The sequence below is a fragment of the Caloenas nicobarica genome, chromosome Z (assembly GCF_036013445.1).
Source record: "Caloenas nicobarica isolate bCalNic1 chromosome Z, bCalNic1.hap1, whole genome shotgun sequence".
Taxonomy (NCBI): domain Eukaryota; kingdom Metazoa; phylum Chordata; class Aves; order Columbiformes; family Columbidae; genus Caloenas; species Caloenas nicobarica.
In genome coordinates, this window is record NC_088284.1 from 109248015 (window position 1) to 109270236 (window position 22222).

General features: G+C 40.9%; 1 protein-coding gene across 3 annotated transcripts in view; it reads right to left on the reverse strand.

Annotated features, from left to right (window-relative positions):
* The window catches only part of NEGR1 (neuronal growth regulator 1), a 227964-nt gene that overhangs the window by 85343 nt on the left and 120399 nt on the right, over window positions 1–22222 (reverse strand). For all 3 annotated transcript variants that reach the window (XM_065656334.1, XM_065656333.1, XM_065656332.1), the window contains exon 3: window positions 566–691. In XM_065656334.1, coding sequence (XP_065512406.1) covers window positions 566–691 — 126 coding nt within the window. The remainder of the gene's footprint in view (window positions 1–565; window positions 692–22222) is intronic.

Consider the following 22222-nt stretch of genomic DNA (forward strand, 5'->3'; position numbering starts at 1 on the left):
CAGCCGCTGTGGAGGCGTTTGTAATGTCAGCTGCAAGTTTTCCTTTACGTATGCTGTGAGTAATTAAAAGTATAAATGGAAATACTAAATAGAAGCTATGCTTTTAGATGCCATTCTGTTTTCGTTTTTTCATACATATAATTTAATTTGTTCAATAAAACCATATTAATAAGCAGTGCTGCATCACAAAAGAATTGCAAGGTTCAATGATAGTCACATTAAATTAAATCTATTGCATGATATGTTAATGTTTTTAACTTTCACTCCTACTTCTAGAGAGCCCTCTGTGTTCTTGGTTATTCCCTTGTTTTGGTTTTAACTGGAATTGTTTGGTGAATATCTGCAGCCTGTTAAAGCGAGCTTAAAAATACCCTCATATTCAGGGTGCCTTTATTTCTACATTACAGTAGTATTATAGTTTTCACCGATCTCAGCTGAAATCTGCACAAAGTCCAATTAGGCATACGCGTTTTAAGGCAGAAAAAAGTGATGCTGTCACCCTTCCGAAAACCGAAAACGCAAAGCAAAGCTGGTGGGAGGTTGGGGCAGCCGTGGTGGGACTCACCGGACGGGGAGATGTGTCTCCAGGAGATGGACGGCTCGGGCTTCCCCGTGGCCAGGCACACCAGCGTCACGTTGCTGCCCTCGTTCACAACGATGTCACTCGAAATGCGGAATATCTTGGGGGAAACTGGAAGGGAACAAGGAGAGAGGTGTGAGGGGACGGTGGGGAACGGCACGATCCCGCCAGCCCCGGGGTGCCCAAATCGCCATTAGTGATAGATGTACATGCAACTGCTGCAATTTAACTACGCAAAAACCTCGCCGAGGCGTGACCGTTGCTATTTCCATCCCGTTTGCAGAAGCTACAAATGCTACAAACAAGCAAGCAGCAATTTCCTCTATTTTGCGCAAAGCAGCTATTGTTATCGAGTTCCCAGGAAAGTGCTACTGATGGATGCTCTTGTTCAAGAGAAGGCTGAGCTTGCTTGTGACAGCTGGAAAAGAAGATGAAATTAAATTTCTCTTGTACTTTTAAAAATAATGATGCCTATTACATCTACGCCGTGGGTACTTGAAGAGTTATATCTGTTCATGGAGAAGACAAAAATACATTTATTTTTGTTGCTTTGTACTGCTTTTAGGCTTGCAGTAGGAACACGGCTAAGAAAAAATAAGCTAGATTTTCTTCTTTTATTTCATCAGCAGAATTCTTCACCGAACTCCATTTTCGATACCATTTATGCATCTGGGCATAAGGGAAGAGAGTTCCCCATGAGTGGAAAATGCTGGACAGCATTAAATGACCTACACTGCAGGGAAAGCTTGACTTGTGATGTTACCCAGGGGAGAAGGAACCCAGGGTCCCAGCGATGATGGCAGGAATTCTGGATTTCAGAATGAATCTTTATTTCTAAAGAAAACTGTATTTCTTTACATATCTTATTATTACGTTTGATATGGAAATCAAATCAATGCAGTAACAAAGCATACCCTAGTGATGTTTCTGAAAAGCACTATTCTCTATATGATAAATACAAATTATGTACAAATATCTGTAAAAGATACAGATCTTACATGTGGGTGTTTCAGAGCCTACTGTCATGACTGCTTTAAAATCAAAGTGCTCTGCAAGGTAAATGGGTATTGATAAAATGAGAAAAATAAATGTTTATGATCTTCCATTTTCCCAACTCAAGTCTTTGTCCAGCTGGAGCTTTGCTCTCCTGAATGCCACAGTCTCGTCTCTTGAGTTTGCTCCAATTTGTCACAGCCAAAATCCCACCGTCTGGACCCATAAATATACCTTTGCCACCTGGAACACTCAATGATTCAGCCTGGTGACAGACAAAATGTTAAAAGGAATTCTTATTTCTGTGTGCAGAGTAAGAAAAATAAATCTACTTCCCAAAGACACCTGGTGAAGGATTGTTCTATCCGAAATGCAGAAACCCGTCTGAGAGTAGGATATCATCAGCAACGCAGCAAACGCCGTGGCTTTAGTCACTGCAATATTTTATAAATATCTTCCCAAATCTGAGCTACTTATTTCTTTATCCTTCAAGAAAGGACACGCTCCCAGAAAGTCAAATGAAGGAATCAAATAACTCAAAACAGTTCTTCTCACAAGTAAATATATACAATCGACTGACTCAGTATCTACTTGAAACCGTGGAAACATCTTCCAGATTAAGTAAATGTTATGGTGTAAGATTTCCAACAGCATTAAACTCCTTATTCGAAGTTCTGCACCTTTCAAGGTTGAAAAAGAGAGAGATTTGCTGATGTTCTGGCATCACTGAAGCAGCGCCATAGAGGGGTTTTTCACACCCGACACCTAATGCCGTTTATCTAGCTGTAGGTCCTGTGAGCAGCAGGGCACAAGGAACTAATACCAGCGGAAAAGCTGGATCGTATAAGCAATTGTAAGCAAATCTCCCAAAATACAAATTTCAAAAAAACCCCGCACTGACAGTCCTGCCACAGGCAGGAGTCTAGAACTGAAGAAATGGGATTTAATTCAGTTCACAAAGACAAACAAAATTTCTTTTTGAACAGAAAGATCAACACTGTCAAGACCTTTGTTGTAGGTTTTGCCTACAACATGTTCAGAACCCAAATCCATAGTATCTTGTCAAATATTTTAATTTTGACAAAGCCATGTACTCTCATGGCACATAATTTGCAAACCTTTCCCAGCGATTCTACACATAAGCCGTGGTTATGGAGCGCAGAATTGGATATGAATGGAACTGAACCGTATTAACAGATTTGTGGAATATATGGCCTGAGGGGCCACTGGGATAATTTAGTCGGAGGTCAGTCACAGGCTCTAGAAACGTTCCCAGAAGCCTGACTCAAGCGTGCTTTAGCAAGCCGTCCAGCCTTGTCCTGGCGATCCCAGGTGATGCTCACGCTGCCACGACTGGTGAGCACTTTCAGCGATTAAATACCCCCTCACTGCCACGAAATAGCATCTTAGTTCAAAATTGCATTTCGCTAACTTCACCTTTCAGAAATCAGATATTATTATGTTTTTGTCTGCAAGACTGAACATCCCCCTTACTATCAAGTATCTTTTCTATGACTAAGGACCCATACGACATGATAAATCACCTCTTCATCTTCCTCTGCAGATGATTTGAGCACCACAAGCTTAATTTTTGTAAGGTTTCCTAGATAATATTTGTTTCTCTCTTTTGAGGAATACCTGAATCATTTGGAAATGTGAACAGCAGAATGAGGCATAATAGCCCAGCAAGCGCCTGGCCAAGGCTGTGCTCAGGTAAACCCATTGCTTTCAGCTTTATTTCCTCTTTCCCCGTGCAGTTGTTACCACCTGGACTATAATTCCTGTTATCCCTTCAGCTCCTGCTGTGGAGGGACGGAGGGGCAGGGAAGGGACGAGGACAGTTTGCTGCACGGATCTCCTGTGTGGCGACAAATACCAGGTGTGGGTGCCAGAATAATGCAAACAGCTGGACCCTCCTGTCGGTCCCACGGCACATCCACCCGTGATTCCTTCCTTAGCACAACTGTGGGAAACTCCTCCTTGTTTCCTCTTTAAAAAGGTGGATCTCGTCGGTAAAGACCAGTGTCCCCAGGGGCCGTGCTGCCGAAGGGACCTGCCTGCGGCGTCCAGGGCATCCCCTGCTCTACCCGACGGCAGCTTGGGTAAGACTTTCCCAAATCCACCTTCCCCAGCAGCAGCTGACAAACCCGCTTTCCCACCGGCTCTTCGGGGGAGCTGCTCTCCCTGCCCTGATGAGGAACCTGCTGACGGATGAGGATAAGGACTGAGTCCCTGCTGACAGCATATTTTAGGTCCTGCTCTTTCCAGGGGTCCAGAATTACGGGTGCCATTATTTTGCAGGGGATTGACATTGAGTCTACAGTTCATTGCAGGATCTTATTTCTCAGTTTCAAGGACTGGAATTATATTCTCAGTTACATTCCTGGGTACATAAATGGTGGAGCATAATAAAGCTCTTACTGCTACCGTGGAACGGCTGTAGGGCAGAGCTGCTTTCTTAGCTGCTGTTGGTTTTTGAACGTGGAAGAGGAGGTCTTATTAATATTTTCACCAAAATTTACAGCTATCAGGGAAAATGTCTGGTCCCTGAGCATAAGTGCACCCATCTTGTTTCCTAAAATACGGGCTGCATTACTGAAACGTCCAGTCAAAGTCTATGTAGCATCAAGATCACAACATACGTGGCTGGACGTACAGCTCTGTTTCTTCCCAAGGTTTCCACAGATAAAGGTGATGACAAGTTATGAACTACACCTTTTATAGTAACACTTATTAAATTGCATGGTAGCCAGCTCCCTTTTCAGATTATAATGGGATCAGTCCCATCTCACATACAGAATATAACCAATCCAAGTAGAACATATAAAAACTGTGAGAGGAATTGGATTATAAGCACAGAAGTGTTACGTCTGGGAGTTTGGCAAGAGAGGTTTTACCACCAGAACCTAAGGAATCACTTGCTCCGTCCCTCCCAGGTGTTGCAGATATGGCTTTTGTGCTCCTGTGGCTTTCACTGAAGCTTCCCGTGCTGGCTTTGCAACAAAGAGTGACTTCTCTCGTGAAAGAGAAGTGTTAGACAGCCTCTTTTACAGAGTCCCCAATACCCTCAAGTTCTTCACCCAAATGTCGGGCTGCAACCCCATCTCCCTGTCTGCAATGATAATGTGATATTTTTCCTAATTATAATTTCTAAACTAAGCAATAAACACGGGGGGTGGGGAGAGAAGATGTTGCTTTCAGCAGCTTAACTGACCATTTCTTTCGGACTGGAATTAATTCGCTGCCCAATCCATCCGTGCAAGTGTGTTTCTAACCATAAACGGGCAAACCGCAACGCGCTCGGGAGTTTGCTGCCGCTCTGTTAACCGCGCTCTTTGGGCACAGAAGATGCTGGCTTGGCTCCGAGCTGCGCTGGGGGGCAGCGCCAGCCCGGGGGGAATCGCACATTTCCTCTGTTTTACAGATTTTCTGATCCCGCCGCCCGCAGCAGTTGGCACGGATGGGACACGGCACCTCTTGGCATTCCCACGCACACAGGAGGAATTTGCTTCTGCAAATAATATTTCCTGCTCCTTCCCATAAATCCCTGAGTCGGACATTTTCACCCAAAGGGCAAATCAACACCATCAGTTCTCCTCCCACAGCTGTTTGGAGCCTGGGGGGTGAGACACTCCGTCCTTGCTGGCAGCGCTCCATGCCCCATCCATTATGTCCAAAATACACAATGGCCATACATCATTTTAAAATGTACAATACTTTATAACAGCATTTATACTATATATGAAACTACAGCTATTAACACGTTAGTTAGTTAGTGTTAACAGTTTTGTTAGGGAAACCCAAGCTCCCCGGTGTGGTGGTTCCTCCCCAGCGTCGTGCTCCACCACCACTTTTCTGCTGGAACCCACCGTGATTCACTACAGAGATGCCGATGGCATCGGCAGCCGCCCCGACAGCACGTTCCACTGCGACTTCATCATTTGTGTCTGCACCTCACCCAGCCCCTTCCCCTTGCCCTGTCAGATCACCTGTACAGAACTGCAACTGAGCTGAAATATGAAAATATAGGGAATAAATATGAAAAAAATAGGGAGCTCTATGAGGCAGCACCATGCTGGAGCCCTGTTTTATAATCCACCCAGTGGGTTTCCGTGCTCAGTGCTGCACAGAACTCAGACCCCGTTGTCCGTCCCCTGAGGCGCACAAATCCCAGGGCACAAACCCCCTCCAGGTTTGCTAAGGCTGGAAGGTCCAGCCCCAAAGAAGAATGCACGTTTTTTTTCATTCTGAGCCTTATCACCAGGAATTCTGCAGGCTTTCCAAGGCAAGATTTGAACTGTGACACGGTGGAAGATGAGGAATTTTCCAGACATACAGAGTGCGGATTAAGTGATTTTCTCTTAAGTACGTGCTTTGTTCATTTTCTAATTGACTGGGATCTTCTTTAATCTAGCTTTTATGGTGGGAAAATTAAATAAAATCTAGCAGAAGACGTTTCTAAGTCTTTTGACAAAGACACCGAGCAGGTTGCACCGTTTATCATTTCCAAAAGAGCTTAGGAAATAAACAAACACCAGCAGTACGTTAACTAAACTGACACACCAGTGAGCACAGACGAGTGGTCCTGCTGCAGAATGTACCTCTGTACAATTACAGAAATGATGCCACATGAGCTGGTAGTCAGGAAAAATTGTAGATTTTATTTTTATCAGTGATTTTCTAGGAAGATCTCCTTTCCCATTATAGAAATCGGCTTCTATAATAAGTGTTTCTGGAACCGCAGAGTTTGAGACAAAATGATTTCTTGTATAGTGCTGGGCTGCTGATTTTTCTGCTGGTTACTGACTGTTAGTGATCATTACATTCAGATCACTCAAATCTGTGGAATTTATTAATTGCGACTAGAATATATATGAATAATCACAATGCAAAGTTAATATTTAAATAGAATTACAAAATGTTTACTTTGCCTACATACTTCTTATGATACCTCTAAAGACTCTGACCTACGAGCAGATTTAGTTTTTAATATCTGCTATGCTGAGCTCTTGAGTGCAGATTAAATCCACTGCAGAGCTACAACCCATTTCAACAGCTGTAGTCTTTCACCCATCCCACACGGCAGCTGTGAAGGTCAGGAAAAAAATTAAATATAGCAGTGAATAAACGTTAATGCAGTACATGGATTAAAGAAATGCGTAAGAAACAAGATAACAAGCAAGGATGAAAGACAAATTAAAATCCCAAGTAAATTTTGTACAGGGGTGCAAAATGAAAAGCGCTTTGCAGTCATCCGACAGTTTTCTCAAAATGATTTTAAATTAATTCCTTCTAACATCGTGCAGTGGGAGAGTGGCAGACAGAAACCCCCGAAGAGCCATCGTGAGGTGCTGGCCGAGCAACCGCCAGGTCACAGAACTGATGTGCTACAACCTACCTGATGGTCTCATTTTCCACTTAAATATTTTGAGTGATTTGGGGCCAACTCCCCATTTGCGAACTTCAAATTAAAGAGTTATCTGGGCTACATCAAATATTAAATGCACTTCAGCGTCTGATCATTTTCCGGGGGTCAAAATAAATCAAAATCGAAGCCAAAGATTTTTTTTGTTATCTAAAACAAAGGAGAAAAATTAAATTATTATAGTTTTTGTTTTGCTGATGAAATTTAAAGCGATGTGAAACATTTTGGAGAAAGACTGACATTTCAGTGAAGCTTTGTTATCCGGCCAGAAAGCCGTCTATTACATTGCTCTACTTAAATGTGATTAATTGAGAGCAAAATACAGAGCAAAAGAGGAACATGGAGGAGCAACGTACGCGGGCAGCGCGACGTCTCCGGTGCCACGGGGTGATCCCAACCTGCAAACCCAGCCATGCACAGTTCTACATCTTCACCGGCCTGGATGAACACATTCTCTAAAAGGCTTCTGGAAATGACCAATAATGGGAAATTTCCAGCAGTTTCCATTATTTCCTTTCTCTAGCTCTTCATCAAGAAGGGTTATTGGACTCCACTTTAATAAGTAATTTGTCAATGTTATAGGATAGCAAAAAACCAAGGAAAGTACTCAAAAAAGTTGCTTACCTGGCTGCTTTGCACAGCGCTTTGTTTAAATATTTACCAAGGCTTATCTCCACTACAGCGTTAAATAAATTAATCACCTCTTTTAGAAGTGCGTACCAATAGAGGGTGGTGTGAGGGACACAGCAACGTTTTTATTTTGCCTTGAGATGTTTATAACAGAGAGAAATAAATTTGTTTCTGTTTCCAAAAGCAATTAAAACAAATTGCATGAGAGTGAGGTCCAGACGAGCCTTAATGGCGAGCTATGATAAAACCAAGTGTGCAATAATAAGGATAACATTAATAACAATCATAATTTTATCCCACCCTGATGCCACTAAAGCACGATTCACTGGGACCAGCCCACCAGTTCCAAACCAGCTCCATATATACGTCGATTTTGTAGTATTTTCTGTACATCCACATCTTAAAATTTAAAAAAAATTCTAAATTTATCTATGAAAATGCAAAATATGCTGTTTCACAACATGTTTCGTTGTGGGGTTACTATAAACTGTATCACGGATCAGGGACCTTCATGACCTGAGCTTTCTGCTGCAGATACAGGAAAAAAATACGGTGAAACATCGATTTTTCTCTGCAGACAGAATTATGTATTGCTTTGCTTTCCTAATATGCATATTGATTTCTTTAACTTGTATAATATCAAGAAATCACTAACATGACATAAGAAATATATTATTGTTCTTCTTTTTATAGCTTGGACATAATAATTAGTTTTTATGACAAACACATAGAAAAATTAAAATGTACTTATGCTGGTTATTAAAACCAGTGATGAACTCCATTTGCCACTAATTGAGAATCTATACGACTTTTCAGTTTGCAGTCATCAGATCCCCCAGCATCTGGAAAACCTTCCACTTTACAAATGATGCTGTTTTCCAAAAGTTTTCATAATTTTTAACGCATGCACTTGCATGAAGATTGCTTATAAGAAAACCCGGATTTCCTCCTCTTTCCTACTCATTTTTTTTTTCCAATTTTAGTCAGAAGGATGAAGCAACTTCTGACTAAGTAACCAGACAACCATAACACACAAGTATGGGAGGAAGAAAAGAAAAATAAAAGAACAGTTAATGCAAGGAAAATTTTTATGAACTAAAAAAAAAAAATCCCAGGTGGAAAGGTGGTTATTTGGAATAACTAATGCATTTGAACTGTACACGAATGAAGAGGGGATGGCAGCAGCAGCCAGCGGGGTCTTCAACGGGCCCTTGGACCATCTGTGGAGCGCATCAAAACCAGCACCAGGCAACAAAAAAGTGATAATATTGCCAAACGCCAAGCGCCGCCACCACCGCGAGGTGTGTTCATTAGCAGAAACAGATGTAACTTATTTCCAGGAGATTACGCTGGCCGGTGTCCCGCGCAGCAGCCAGCGCTGCTAATTGAGGGGCTAATTAGGCTGCGCGGAGCCTGGACGTGCCTGCCAAGCTCCGGCCCCCGCCCGGCCCCCCAGCCCTGATCTACTGCAGCTGGTTGGGGCTTCAGATCGAAAGCAGAACGTGCCAAACGTCCTATTTGTGACCCCAAACGAGAGGGATCTCTGCAAAGGCTGGACTGGACACTGCCAGTCAAGTGGTCAGTGAAGGCAAGTCACATATTACCATGCAAAATCCATAAGTTTTCATAAGTCGGCGTGCTTCAAATGCTCCAAGCAGCAGGAAACTACTGCACAGTTCTGAAATGCCCTTCATTTTGCCAAGATTTTTAAATTATTTATAATATATCTACATGGATCCTCCAGCTCTCTGGCAAACGTACAGCATCTTCAACCTCAGACCTATAAACACTCAGTCCCCTATGCGCCTCGAAATGCTGCATCTAAACCGCCTCATTTTACAATAAAAAAAACCAACAGCAAACACAAAAAGTATTTTTTCCAACAAAATCCTTTTTGTAGCTGCACATATTGCACTATTGTATCTGTCATAAAAAAAGATAATTGTGCTTTTTTTGAGTAGTAAAATCACTTGTCAACACTTAAAAAAACCTTGCTCCACTTTTGTATACTGGTTTGGTGTGCGTTTGTGGGGGTTTTTTAATTATTCTTTTTATTTTTATTTTTTAATTTAGTTTAATTTATGTTATGTTATTTTAATTTTTTTCCCCCCAGAACGTGTTAGAGTTGCCACACAAGAAATATGATTACATCCTCTGCTCAGCCCTGGTGAAACACATCTGGGGTGCTGGGTCCCAGGCTGTGTCCCCCTGGGGAGCAGAAACGCGGACCATGGAGCGAGTCCAGGTGAGGCAGGAGCAGATGAGCAAGAGTAAATCAACAGCAAAGACTTCAATTTGTGTGCAGTTTGCTGAATTTAAAACAAATTTTCAATTGCTGAGTTTGAGGGGGTCTGTGTTTCAGAGAAGAAACCCTTTTAGGATGAAGTCCCAGCCCGAATTCCCAACTTGGGGCAAGGGTGAATAAGGTTATTCTTTGGCAAGGCAATTCTTGAGAGCTACGGTCAGTGGAAGCTGCTAGTTACAGAAAAATAAAAGTTACGAAAAATTAAAGTTCAGACTTTTTCAAGCCATATTCAACTACAGAACCAGCTAATTGCCCATGTGCCCTACAACCCTTCACTGCTTCTACACGTCGGTGCCCAGGAATTGCGCTCCTGTGTCAGTCAATGGAAGAGTCAACAGGAGGAAGAGGAGTTTGCATTTGCTGGAGCATCTCAGGCGTGTTTTAGGAGTAACTCCAAGGTTGTCAGCCCTGGGGACACACGTGACCGGAGGCCATGGGGCAGTTTCGGCAGCCCAGCAGAAATCCCGCGACAATCCCAGCACGTCCCTGCCTGCGCCCGCCAGCGTCACTAACTGCTCATGAGCGCGTAGAAACGCAGGTGACATCCAGGTGACTCTCCATGGAGCAGCATTTTCTGTCCAGCTGAAGCCCCCTCATTGTAATCAGATATTGCGCGGACATAACCCACAGGCTGTTTCATGTTTAACAAAAAAAAAATTCAGTGAGTTGTAAAATACACCCAAAACATATATGATTTTTAGAGCATAGCTAGTACAGTTTTTAAATCAGTAAATAATATAAAGAAGCAGATAACAGCCTGTGCTAGTGTGACACAAATCTTCATTTATTTGGCAATCAGTCACCAACTGGGAATACTAAGAATATTTTTTTCTTTTTTGCATTTACATGATTAGTTCCCTAAGAGCGGTTTGATTGAAGAGCGCTGCCCAGAGGTCCCCACCTCCTGCTTATTAAACACACTCTGTCTTGTAAGCAGAGGCAGCATTGGCCCACTGGTTCTGGTAAAATAAATTACGGGTGGGCTGGGAAGAAAAATGGCCATATCTTGATTGATCATTTATTTCCAATTCACGTCAATGCTTAAGCATGAGGAAAACCTCATGTAAGTAGTACTTTTGCAAGTTTTTGATTAATCTCTTTTCCTTTTACCTATCATTAGCAGTATAACTGTAATTTGTATGAAGTAATGTAATATCTTTTATGCTTAACTAGAACTTTATTATCACATGTCATCTGCTATCAGTGATGAATTTATTTTAGACGGACTTGAATATCAGTCTTATGTTGTAGAAAATTGCTAATGCAAAATTAGAAGGAAAAAATCAAGTTACAAATGTGTAAGCAAGGATTCTGTCTGTTGCACCCAGACTCTGGGAGGGTCACATTAAAATAGCTTATTTATCAGCAGCAGCAATGTCTCAGATAAGTAAATCTATTCGGATTCATCAAAACCAACTTAAGATGAGTCATGCCTTGAATATGGGAATGGAACAAGTATAAAAGATTAAGCAAATCTTACCAGTTATGTATCAATTGTATCACTGTGGTTGATTTTCACTTAGAATATTGAAAGATTTAACTGAGAATTATCTAAACTGAGTATCTATTTTCATAAATATTTTAGTGAAATTTAGAAAGTTTAGCAGAAATTGGCCTAAAATACCAGGTGGATTTTTTCTGTCATTAAATACTAACTGTGATTTTCAGGGATTGTTTTTACGCTATTATGCCAACACCTCCAATGTTTATGTTCCACCATGTTCTTCAAAAACTGAAAGTAAAAGAGCTCAGGAAAATAACATATAAATATATATGGATCATGTATGAGAAAGGTTGTCCCCAAACCAAACCACCACCTCTCCAAGGAGAGCTGGAGATGTTTCTCCAAGCACATTGGCCTGAAGCCCAAAGTTAAGAGATATCAGCCCTCAAATTCCTCCTCGCAGCAGATCCTGCTCCACGAGTGGGAGGGATGCTCGGGACGACGGCTGATGGGCAAAATTTGGCATGATGCCGAAAGTTCTTTGTAAGATGAACGCGACAGCTTTCTTTTTGCCAAGCAAATCGAAGGATCTTCATCTCTTACCCACCGTTATTTTGTCATGCAACCATTTTTCCATCAATGGAGAAGCAGGCTCCGTGCAGATAATCATTCTTCAATTTCTGATGCCGTAGATTTTCCCTATTTTCTGTGACTCATATTGTTCACTGGGTAAATGCAGAGAGAAGGGAAAGGACGAGCACTTGTTCTCTCTGCAGCCCTTTCATCACTCTCCTGCATTTTTTCATTACTGAACTCAATTTATCACTGAGAAAATACAGAAATAGAAAAGTTCTATTCTTTGCCTTGAGATGGATTTGTTATCAGTAGTTTGATGCTTTGTAAAGCAGAAGAAACATAGAAAATAAAATTGCCATTTCTGTTAATTGATTTGCAAAAATCTAGTTCTAAGTCAGAAAAGCCTCACCGAACTAAAAATCTAGCAATATTTTATTTTTCTTCCAAAGCTTTCCATCTTTTAGGCAGAAAGCCATTCCCAGGTGCACCGACATCTCCAGGTCAGCGGGTCCCCAAACAGCACATTCCCCTTGGACAGCTCTTTGGTTTCCAGCAAAGGGATCGATGAGGATGAGCGATCCCATCCCAGCCTCGCTGGCCAAATACCCACTGACCGTGGACCCTGCAGGACAAGCCCCGTTTGGGGTTTTTTAGCCACAATTTCAGCAAGCTAAGAGTAATTAGGTTTTTTTTTTTTTCATTGATCGTCTAATTATTCTTCTTAACATTTTAAAGCATGACTGAAACTGGTTAAAATGAAAAGCAAATCACTTGATTTACAACAACAACAAAAACCAAAACAAAAAACAAACACAAAAAACCACCTTACTGACTCCTGCTACTAATAGCACTGTAGTGGGATGATGCGGTGTTACACCTTTCTGGTATGAAAAACAGAAGCAAAAGGAAATGAGAAAAACATGTTCCTGCAAGTCCTGGAAGCGATCGCGTCCCATCATCCAGCCTCGTGTGCCTCGGGCAGGAGCCCGGAATCCCTCCTCTGATATAAAGATGGTCAGAGTGTGGAGAGAAAAAGAATTATTTAGAATTTTCTTTCTCCCGCCTCCCACACCCTGGTTGTCCCACTACCTGGAAAAGCTTTCAGACAGATCACAGCTACTTCCAGTAAGCAACGCCCTTCAATCAAACCGCCACTAAGGATTTAATCATGTAAATGCAAAAAAAAAAAAAAAAAAAAAAAAAAAAAAGAAAAAGCAATAACCTACTGGCTAAAACTAAAGTTTTCCCAGTTGGTGACTGATTGCGGTCTAAGTAAAAGGTCTGAGCCACATCCGATATTCTATTTTAGTTACATTGTTTAAGCTAATTTAGCAGACACTGATATGAAAGTACTCTGAAAAATCAGAGATTTTTTCTGTGTATCTTCCAGTCCACTAAATACGTGATTCATTTAATTATTTCCTAGGTAAATTATGCCAGATTTACTTTTCATTTTGCTTCTAAAAAGGATCGTTCCCTGCTTCAGGTCCATCCCAAGATCCCCACGCTCTGTCTGACATGTGTTGCGCCGGTGCACCTGCTTCTGTGTAAGAACTAAATATCATCATAGGCTGGATTCTGGGAAGCATTATCTCAGATAATCAATGCAAAAGTCTTAGACGAAGTAGCAGGAATACTGTTTGATTAATGAAGTTACTCCAATTCATTAAAAATGTAAACCAAAATTATAGACCAAGGTTATTCTTGAAAATCCTTTCTAATTTAGTAAGTTCAAACATTTAGCATATTGACAACTGAAAAATAATGTGATTTTAATAGCATATTGTTACAGAAAATAGTTATCCCCCCAAAAGACGCTTAAAAATATGAAAATTTTTAAAGGTAAAAGTAATAATAATAATTATAATATACAAACCCAAATGCATAAATATCTCTGCATATGGACCTCTTCCACCTATGCCGTCCCATTCGCCACCGAAGTCTGACGGCTCAACATGTCACCTACTAGCGGCCGGTTTTCCCATCATTACACTCCACCAAAAATACTCAATATTCCAAATCGTGTCTTTCTGCTGACACCGTTAGGTATAAGTGACACCATCCCCATTTCTCCAGAAGGTGTCAATAAGTTGCCAGTTATTATGTGAGGACATATACATATTATTCCCATAAAACCCCACTATTCCTCTTTTCAGACAATAAGCTAGATACTACAGGGTTCAATTTAAAACCAATAGAGAGAAAATCATAGTTCAGTCAAGCCAGAAAAGCAATGTCATATAACAATTCAGAGTAAACTTATATTTCCCATTCCATATCATTGCAGATAAACCAACAGTGTTCAGCCTTAGCGAAACGGAGAGGCAGCTTGTTTGGGCTTTACGGGCTGTGGGCTGATGTGCACATTTATATATGTACGGATAAATAGAAACAGAGGATACAGAGAAGTGAGAAACAGGTAAAATGCTGAAATTTGGTTTGTGAAGATTTTAAAGATTAGTTAAAACCTACATGGGTATAGAGCTTTTCAATGAAATCTTTTCATACAAATATCAAGTACCAAGAAATAGAATTTTAGAACAGAAAATTAGAGGTAAATGCCATCAGCAATCCTTACAGGCAAAATGAGAACATTTGAAGTTTTGGGCAGATAAATAATAACATACCTGTTGCCACTCTTGCTATCACATGAACTATACAAAAGATCTGTAATGATTCGAGCTGCTTTCTTGTAACTGCATTTCTCCTTTTGGAGGATTTTATGGGTTCGATTTTTCTCCAGTAAGGCTGCATGACAGATTTACATTGTATTCCCAAAACGGTTATTAAAATAATTTCCCTTGACAGTTCCCTGACTGCATCACTCCCCCTTCTTTGAGTCCCAACCACATGGCTCTGCTTACTTTGCATTTTAAGTATCTTGTTCTTATCTGAAAAGCGATTATTCGTCCTCTACTCCTCAGTACTTGTCCAGTCCCACCTGTTACGACGCGAATTGCGGTTCGATTGCCCCTTGGCCACCTGCTCAATGCAGCATCTTCTCCTTCCCACCCCGAGAGCCCCGCGGGACGGCTCCTCCTGCCCGGAAACTTCCTCGAACGCTTGTCCTGCCCTTTGTGTCCTCACTGTACCAACTGTGCAATTCTTAAAAAATTTGTTCTAACCTGCCAGTATGCTCTGTCTGCAGGTATGAAACCTTTCACATTTTTATTGGGTGATATATTTCCTACTACTATTTATTTTTTCACATTTTGGTTTTATTCTTCGAACTTTCTTTACCTTGCATAAAACTTTTTTTTTTTTTTTAAATTATTCTTCCCAAAATCAGGCATCCCATTCCAGCTAAGGCTTCATCGGGGACAGATAAAGCAGAACGGGTACAAACCACCCCCGGCTCAGGAACTTCCAGCCTCCAGGTGACAGCTGCCCGTTTCCTGCGGTACTTACGGTGCTGTCTGGGGTTTAATTCACGGCCCCCATAACTCTGCCGAAGTGCTGCTGCCTCTGCAGTTTGCTCTCATTTGCCTATTTGATTTCTCCCTGATTGCTGTCTGGCACTGTCCTTATTGAATTTCATCTTATTGATTCCAGACCATTTTTGAAATCCATCATTTTGCATTTGAAGCCTGTTGTCCCAGCCACTTGCACTTTGATGTCACCTGCAAATTATATAGATGTATTCTCTAGTATATCACCTAATTCATCTGCTGATATCCATATTAAATCCTTCTGGAATCACAATAGACCTGTTCAACGCGTCCTTCCTGCTAGACAGTGAATTCCTGACAACCATTCCTTCGGCATTATTTTGAGCAAACTGTGTACCCGCCTCACAGCACTGTGATGGGGGCTGTCCAGCCTTCCTCTTTGGAGGAGAAAGCCGGGACCGACTGTGCGAACGTCACTCTAACGTCAAGACGCGATTCCCATCTGCTGCCTGACCTTTCCTGGGAGGCCAGTTACCTTCCCACAGAAGGAAATTAGACTGGTCTTTCATCACGCCAGCTTTAAAAATTCATGGTGCTTGTTTATCATCTGTTACCATTTGATTGTTTATGAGTTTCCTTTTTTTTTTTTTTGACATGTTAATCCCCGGCTTTTTCAGGTCAAAAGTTAAGCTTACTTTTTTTTTTTTTTTTTTAATATTTGCTGGGCTTTTGTGTCAATTGCTTTTTAAAAATGAAATACCGGGTTTCATCTCCTCCCCCAGTTTTCTCAGACAATTAGTCAGGGTTCAGAGGCCGCTTTCGGAAGCTGGAGGATGGATCCTCAGTCTGGTTGCTACCAGCTTGTGTGATGCACCTCAGCCTTTCACTTGTGTTTCTGTGCACCAAGGAATGCTGCCCGTTATCCGATCAAAGGCTATTTTTACTGAGGAAAACGGTTCTCTAGTGATACTGAACACAAATACAAACTGAGGAAGTTTCTAATGAATTGACTCAATTCAAATGAAAAAAAGCTTGTTTCCCAAATTAAGTCAGTTGGTAGGTATTTATTCAGTATTCATTTTTGTTCTCACTACATAGCCTAGAAATTAGTAATGATTATCTAACATTTAAACTCGGAATTGCTTTCCACGTTATCAATTTCTTCTCTCGGGTTTCTGCAGAACTGCCTCCATCAGACACAAATGCGTTGGGAGCAGTATGATTTAATCTTCATGACGTTCCGGTGACATGGGAGGCATTAGTATTAATGAGGATTAATGAGATTATTAATATTCACATTTTGCAGACAGTTAACACTGAATTAAAAATCAAAGTGCTACCTGCCCAACAGTTTTGGATACCCGACCGAAGACAGCGCACGTATCTTCTGGCAGAATCTCAGTGCCCAGCTGCTGCAGAAAGGCTGGGGAGGACGGACGGACAGACGGATGTGCTGCTGCTGCACCTTCCCGAGCGGGCTGGTTTGCTCCAGGTTCCTAATTTTGCAACTTTAATATTATTTTGACGTGGCTTTTGAAAACAACATCGACAACAAGTAAGTTTTTTGACCCCAGAGCTTGAACTATTCAAGCTCCAAATGATCTCAAAGGCTTCAGCCGACAAAACCAGCACCTGTTCAACCTAAACGGAGGTAGGCAAGGTTTTATTTCTGAAATGCTTGCAGAACTGCTCTGTGTGACATGTGTGGTTCTCAAGTATTCACGTGCTGAGCCTCTTACCCTTTGCCGCATCACATATAAACCAGAAGGTTTCTTCTGAGAAAAACACAGTGAGCTTTTCTGCTTTACCAACACGTGTAGCCCAGCACAGCCTTGAGACTACGGCAAGTCATGAACAGAAGCAGCACCTCCAGCAGATCATTGTCCTAATGATGGAATTTATAACATTTTATAGTCCTACAGTATTACCTCAAATGTAATCTCTGTGCCAGCAAGTATCTGAGTGCCAAACGAATGCCCGTTCCCCATCAGGGTATTTAATTTGACTAAGAACGGTACGAACGAAAATTTTACCGTAATTTTAGCCACGGACTCAAAGCAATATTCAGTTTCTGTTTCCACACTTACAGTGACATATATACAATGTTGCAATACCCGATTACCACCCTGAATGTCTCTGCTTACGGAAATCAATAAAAATGAAAAATGTAAAAGGATTCTATGCACTTGTCCCTATAAATTATACTGATTATTAAAGACTGCAATAATAATGAATAGATCAAGTCTGTCCTACTATCACAAAGATCGCAACCTTTTAAAGTAGGCAGAAAACTCCAGTTAACATGGACTTACAGACCTGAGTACTCAAAATCCTGTTTAATTGGGATTTCAACACCCGGCTGATGACTTTGCTTTGATAATACAGAGCAGAACTTTCCACCCTAGCTTAAAGTTACAGCAGTACCTTATCCATGCTGGGTAACTATGTGACATAACAGATGCATAAATAAATAACCATTTCTCAGTGTGAACAAGCATCCAGATTAATTTATAGTACTTCAAAGTTAAAAAAGACTCGAGCATATTCTGTCGGCGTAGCCAACAACGAAGGCGACGCTGGTTTCCCTTCAGGAAGAAGCGTCAGTAGAAATGGTGAAACTCTAAAGATGTTCTCTGGTACCCTATTCGGCCAGAATTTCCATCAGGAGACCAGAGTCCTTCCGTAGGGCAGAGACACAGCAAAACTCCGAGCGCCTTTGGGGCACCTGGGCAGACCCAGCGGGACACGCGGACCTGCTGCCTCCCCCCTGCAGATAACCCCGGCTTGGACTCGCCACGCCTGTCGGAACCGCGAAAGTGGGGGGGTTGCGATTGGTTTTTTCTTTTTTTCAGGCTAGCTTTCTGCCATTATTGTCAATGAATATTTCTATTGGTGAAATAGGTTTTTGCAATGTGGGCTTCAAGGATTTACGCATTTTTTTTTCTATTCTTTCTACTGCACAGCAACAGAGGTTATTAAGAGTATCCTGTAAAATATTAGTTTTGAGACTCCATGTTAATGAATTTCACCATGTTGGAAATAACAAAGACTTGCAGAGTTAAAAACACTTCAGTAGTCGAGGCCTTTTTAGCCATACAACAGCAGCTCAGAGCAGATATGATTATAACTTTCTAAAATGGTGAATTAGGTAGGGAACATTTTATTAGAGACAGAATTAATTTTTAAAACTCATTTAGGAAAGAGTATGGGATCGTGGCCAAAGCACAAGATAATACGCTAACCACAGCCTGAGCTCGTTGGCTCCTTGCCCTGGCACAGGGGTCTGTGCTAAATGAGGCACATGAAGAAATCAGTTGACCTCACCAGGACTCTGAACAGCTTCTGTCAGCACCCAGGAATAAATCCCTATGTTATTTTGCATTGTGTGACGCAGTGGTCAGGTTCTGATACGTGCCAAGGAGGGTGGCCCAGGGGAGGCTTAGTTCAGTCGAATAAAGGAAATATAACGTAATAATGAAGTGATTTGGTTTTTAAAATCAGTGATAATAAGTGGAAAGACAGAAAAGGTGACTTTAAAAGGCCCAGAACCAATTATTGTAGAAAAAAAATTTGAGGAAACACATGAACCAATACATAACGTTGAAAAAAGGCAGATAGTTTAACTGTTTAGCTTTTCTCCGGTACTATGACATTATATATATTAAAAAAAAAATCCCCTCAAATAATAAGGCCAATCAAAATACATTTATGAAGAAGCTAAAAGCATGCAACACATACATAATAATTTCCACAAGATCTCATGAATGCCAGGAACACGTATTGGATATAGTTTCCCATCCTTCCAGACCACAAAAGAAGGGGGAAGCACGTGAATTTCCAACCAAGCGGCACCTGACCTGTCTTAAAGAAACTTCATCCTTTTCCCTGCCATGAATTATTCCCCACATCAGTTCATATGGCTTTCCCAGGTACCGCCAAGGGATAACTTTCTCTAGCATTATTTCTTTTTAATGTCAAATGCAAATTCTGCTTGCCGAGCTGTCACTGGGCTGTGAAGAGCGTTTTCAGAGAGCCCCAGTGACAGAGAGAGAAAATCCCCATAGAAAAGTTGGCAGATAACTCCTTGTTTATATGAATTAACGGAAACTTTGAATAAGAAGTCAATTTTTGTTCATAACGGACTCTGTATAGCTATTCTAAGTAGAGTTAGGAAGGAAATAATTCATCATAGCTCATCAGAAATGGGGCAACCCCTCCACCAAACCCGCCAAACCACAATGGTGGAGCATCAACCAGGGTCCTGCCAAACCTGCAAAAAATTATCACAGAAACTCTCCTATAAAATGAAATATTTTTGCATTCGCTTGCTGGAATCAGACTTATACGTATAAGCATCCCTGCCGTACATAGTTATACCCATAAAACGGGTGCACGCCTGGGTGAATGCAGAGACGCAAAACCAGCGTCTACACGTGCGGTTATTCATTTTGGGCTCGCAAACTCAATGTGCATTCAAACCCTTCAGGCGTTGTCAAGGAAACTGCTGAAAATTTAACCACAATGTTATCCTGGGTGCATTTTACTGCTTTAATTCAACCGTTCTGTACATTTTTATTTAAAATATGCAATGTCAGAACACAAAGCAGGCTGAGAATTTACAACGTGGTCACATTTTATCTCACTTGAAACCTACCTGAACATTGCATTATAGATCTGGAAACTCATATGGTAAGTCTGGATGAATAATGAATTTTTTTTTTACGAGTAGCTGAATTCCTGAGTTTAAAAAAAACAAAACCAAAAACAAAAACCAAAAAACCAACATCAGTTCACATAGAACTGAGAAAGGAAAGTTTTGGTTTTGAGGATTGGAATGAAAAACAATAACATTTCCTTGGGGAAATATGAATGTTTTGTTCAATCTCATCCAAAGCCATATTTCTTTTCCAGGTTACAGAATCCTGTCTAGCTCACAAAAAGGCTGTTTAGAACAGGACGGCCGAAAGCACAAGACGCTGATTTCTAAAGAGCTATTCTAATTCTCTGCTCGTGTGTATCATTTCGGGGCCTGTTATCCCTGATACACCCCTGGGGCCGTAGCGTGTGATAAGTAAATGATGAGTAAGAGCCTGTTCAGACTTAAATGGGATCAGGATTTCAGAAACTGTCTTAAAACTGCATTATTCCTGACTAAAAGGACTGAACGTTTGAGGGCGAAACCTTCCTGGCTTCATCATACTTGTGTTAACCCCAAACTGGGTTCTTATCTTCCCATTTTCCTAATTCAGGCTAAAAAACACACCCGTGGTTTTTTACCAACATTACTGCAACATTCTCGGCAGTGTACCAGAGACAGACATTAAAATTTTAAAATCATTTAATCTACAAAGCTGGTTTTTGTAGGAAAGATTTTTAAATATAAGACATCTACCACATATGTTCATTTTTATTTTGAAGTAAGATTCTGTAAGCTGGGGAACTCTGATGTTAGAAATAACTGAAATTTGCAGTCTCCAATACTCCTGGTTTTTGGGTCAGGATGAGAAAAGAGTGCATTTGTGGAAGCTAACTGTACAGTGAACTAGAAGGAAGCCTGAGCTGATTACAATGTTGGGAGGTGAGCTCCAGCAGCCCTGAAAGGTTCCCGGTGCGACAGAGAGCAGTTGTTGTTAACCTGGCTGCAGCATTCTTCAGCTGACGGGCATTGAACACCCGGGTTAATGATTTTACAATAATATCTATATTACTATTAATTATAACATTTACAGATTGATCCTATTCCTCAATTCTATTCAACCGTTTCACAACAAAGAGAATAAGTGGGGAGGCACCTCACGATGGCTGAAATCACACAGAGAGGTTTTGGAATATTTATGGGCGAAGCATTTTAGCGTGCTAACTACGTTCAACTCACTATCAAAACAAAACTATGTCTTTCCTTTGAAGTATTTCAAACAAAGTTTTTTTTCTAAAACAACCCTTTTATTGTATAATGGAGCTGTTGTGTTAATTATAACTTTTTTTGCCAAGGGTCTATTTTACATAACAAAGCAAATCTGCCAACTATTAAGGAAATTTTCCAGTTTTCTCTGGAAAGGGGGAAATAATATGATATTTTAAATGCAAAGGGGGGATGATTAACATTTCGGTCTAAATAAAATAAGAACATTTCTAAATCCTAAAGACAACAAAACGAGTAATCTGCTGGGAACGATATAATAACTCTCTTACAGTGCTATACTTTAGCCCTTGGTATTATAAAGCCTTACAAGTAAGCAAAAATTTAACTGTTTATTTAGTCTCACTGTAATGTCTCCAGCACTGCTGGCCCAGAGGCAGCTTTGAAAATCACAAGCTCAGGAAAGTGCCTGTTTCATCCAGCTCCTGAAGTGCCTTTTTATCCGTTCAAATTCAAGTTCACCTCTCTCTTGTGAGATTTTTGTTTAATTTTTTCCTTTTAAATGAACATCTTAACCTGAAGGGATAAACGTTCAAAACATCACATGGAAAAAAAGGAATGCCACAAAATGTAATAAATGAACAGATTTTGAATGTGCATCTCCTTGAGCACCGTTTTCAAACTGTCCCCATGGGGCTGGGCCATGCTGTTCGCTAAAATTCCCAACTTTTTATCTGAATAGCCAGGATAAAAGATCCCTGATAAGGAGGTGTAACAGAAGTTATAGTCATATTATAGGATTGTATTAAGAATCAATGCTATATAGCTTTCATTTTGCTACAGAGGTTTCTTGTACGGTGCAAATGATCCCGTACCATTTATTATCATTATTACTGCTTCATAAATTATAATATGCAAGAAATACAGCCCCAGTAATTTAAGTCACACAGTTTTCATTATATGGTTCCTTTAAGGAAACTTCTCAGAACATTCCTGTGAAGGATTTGTTCTTCTAAATGA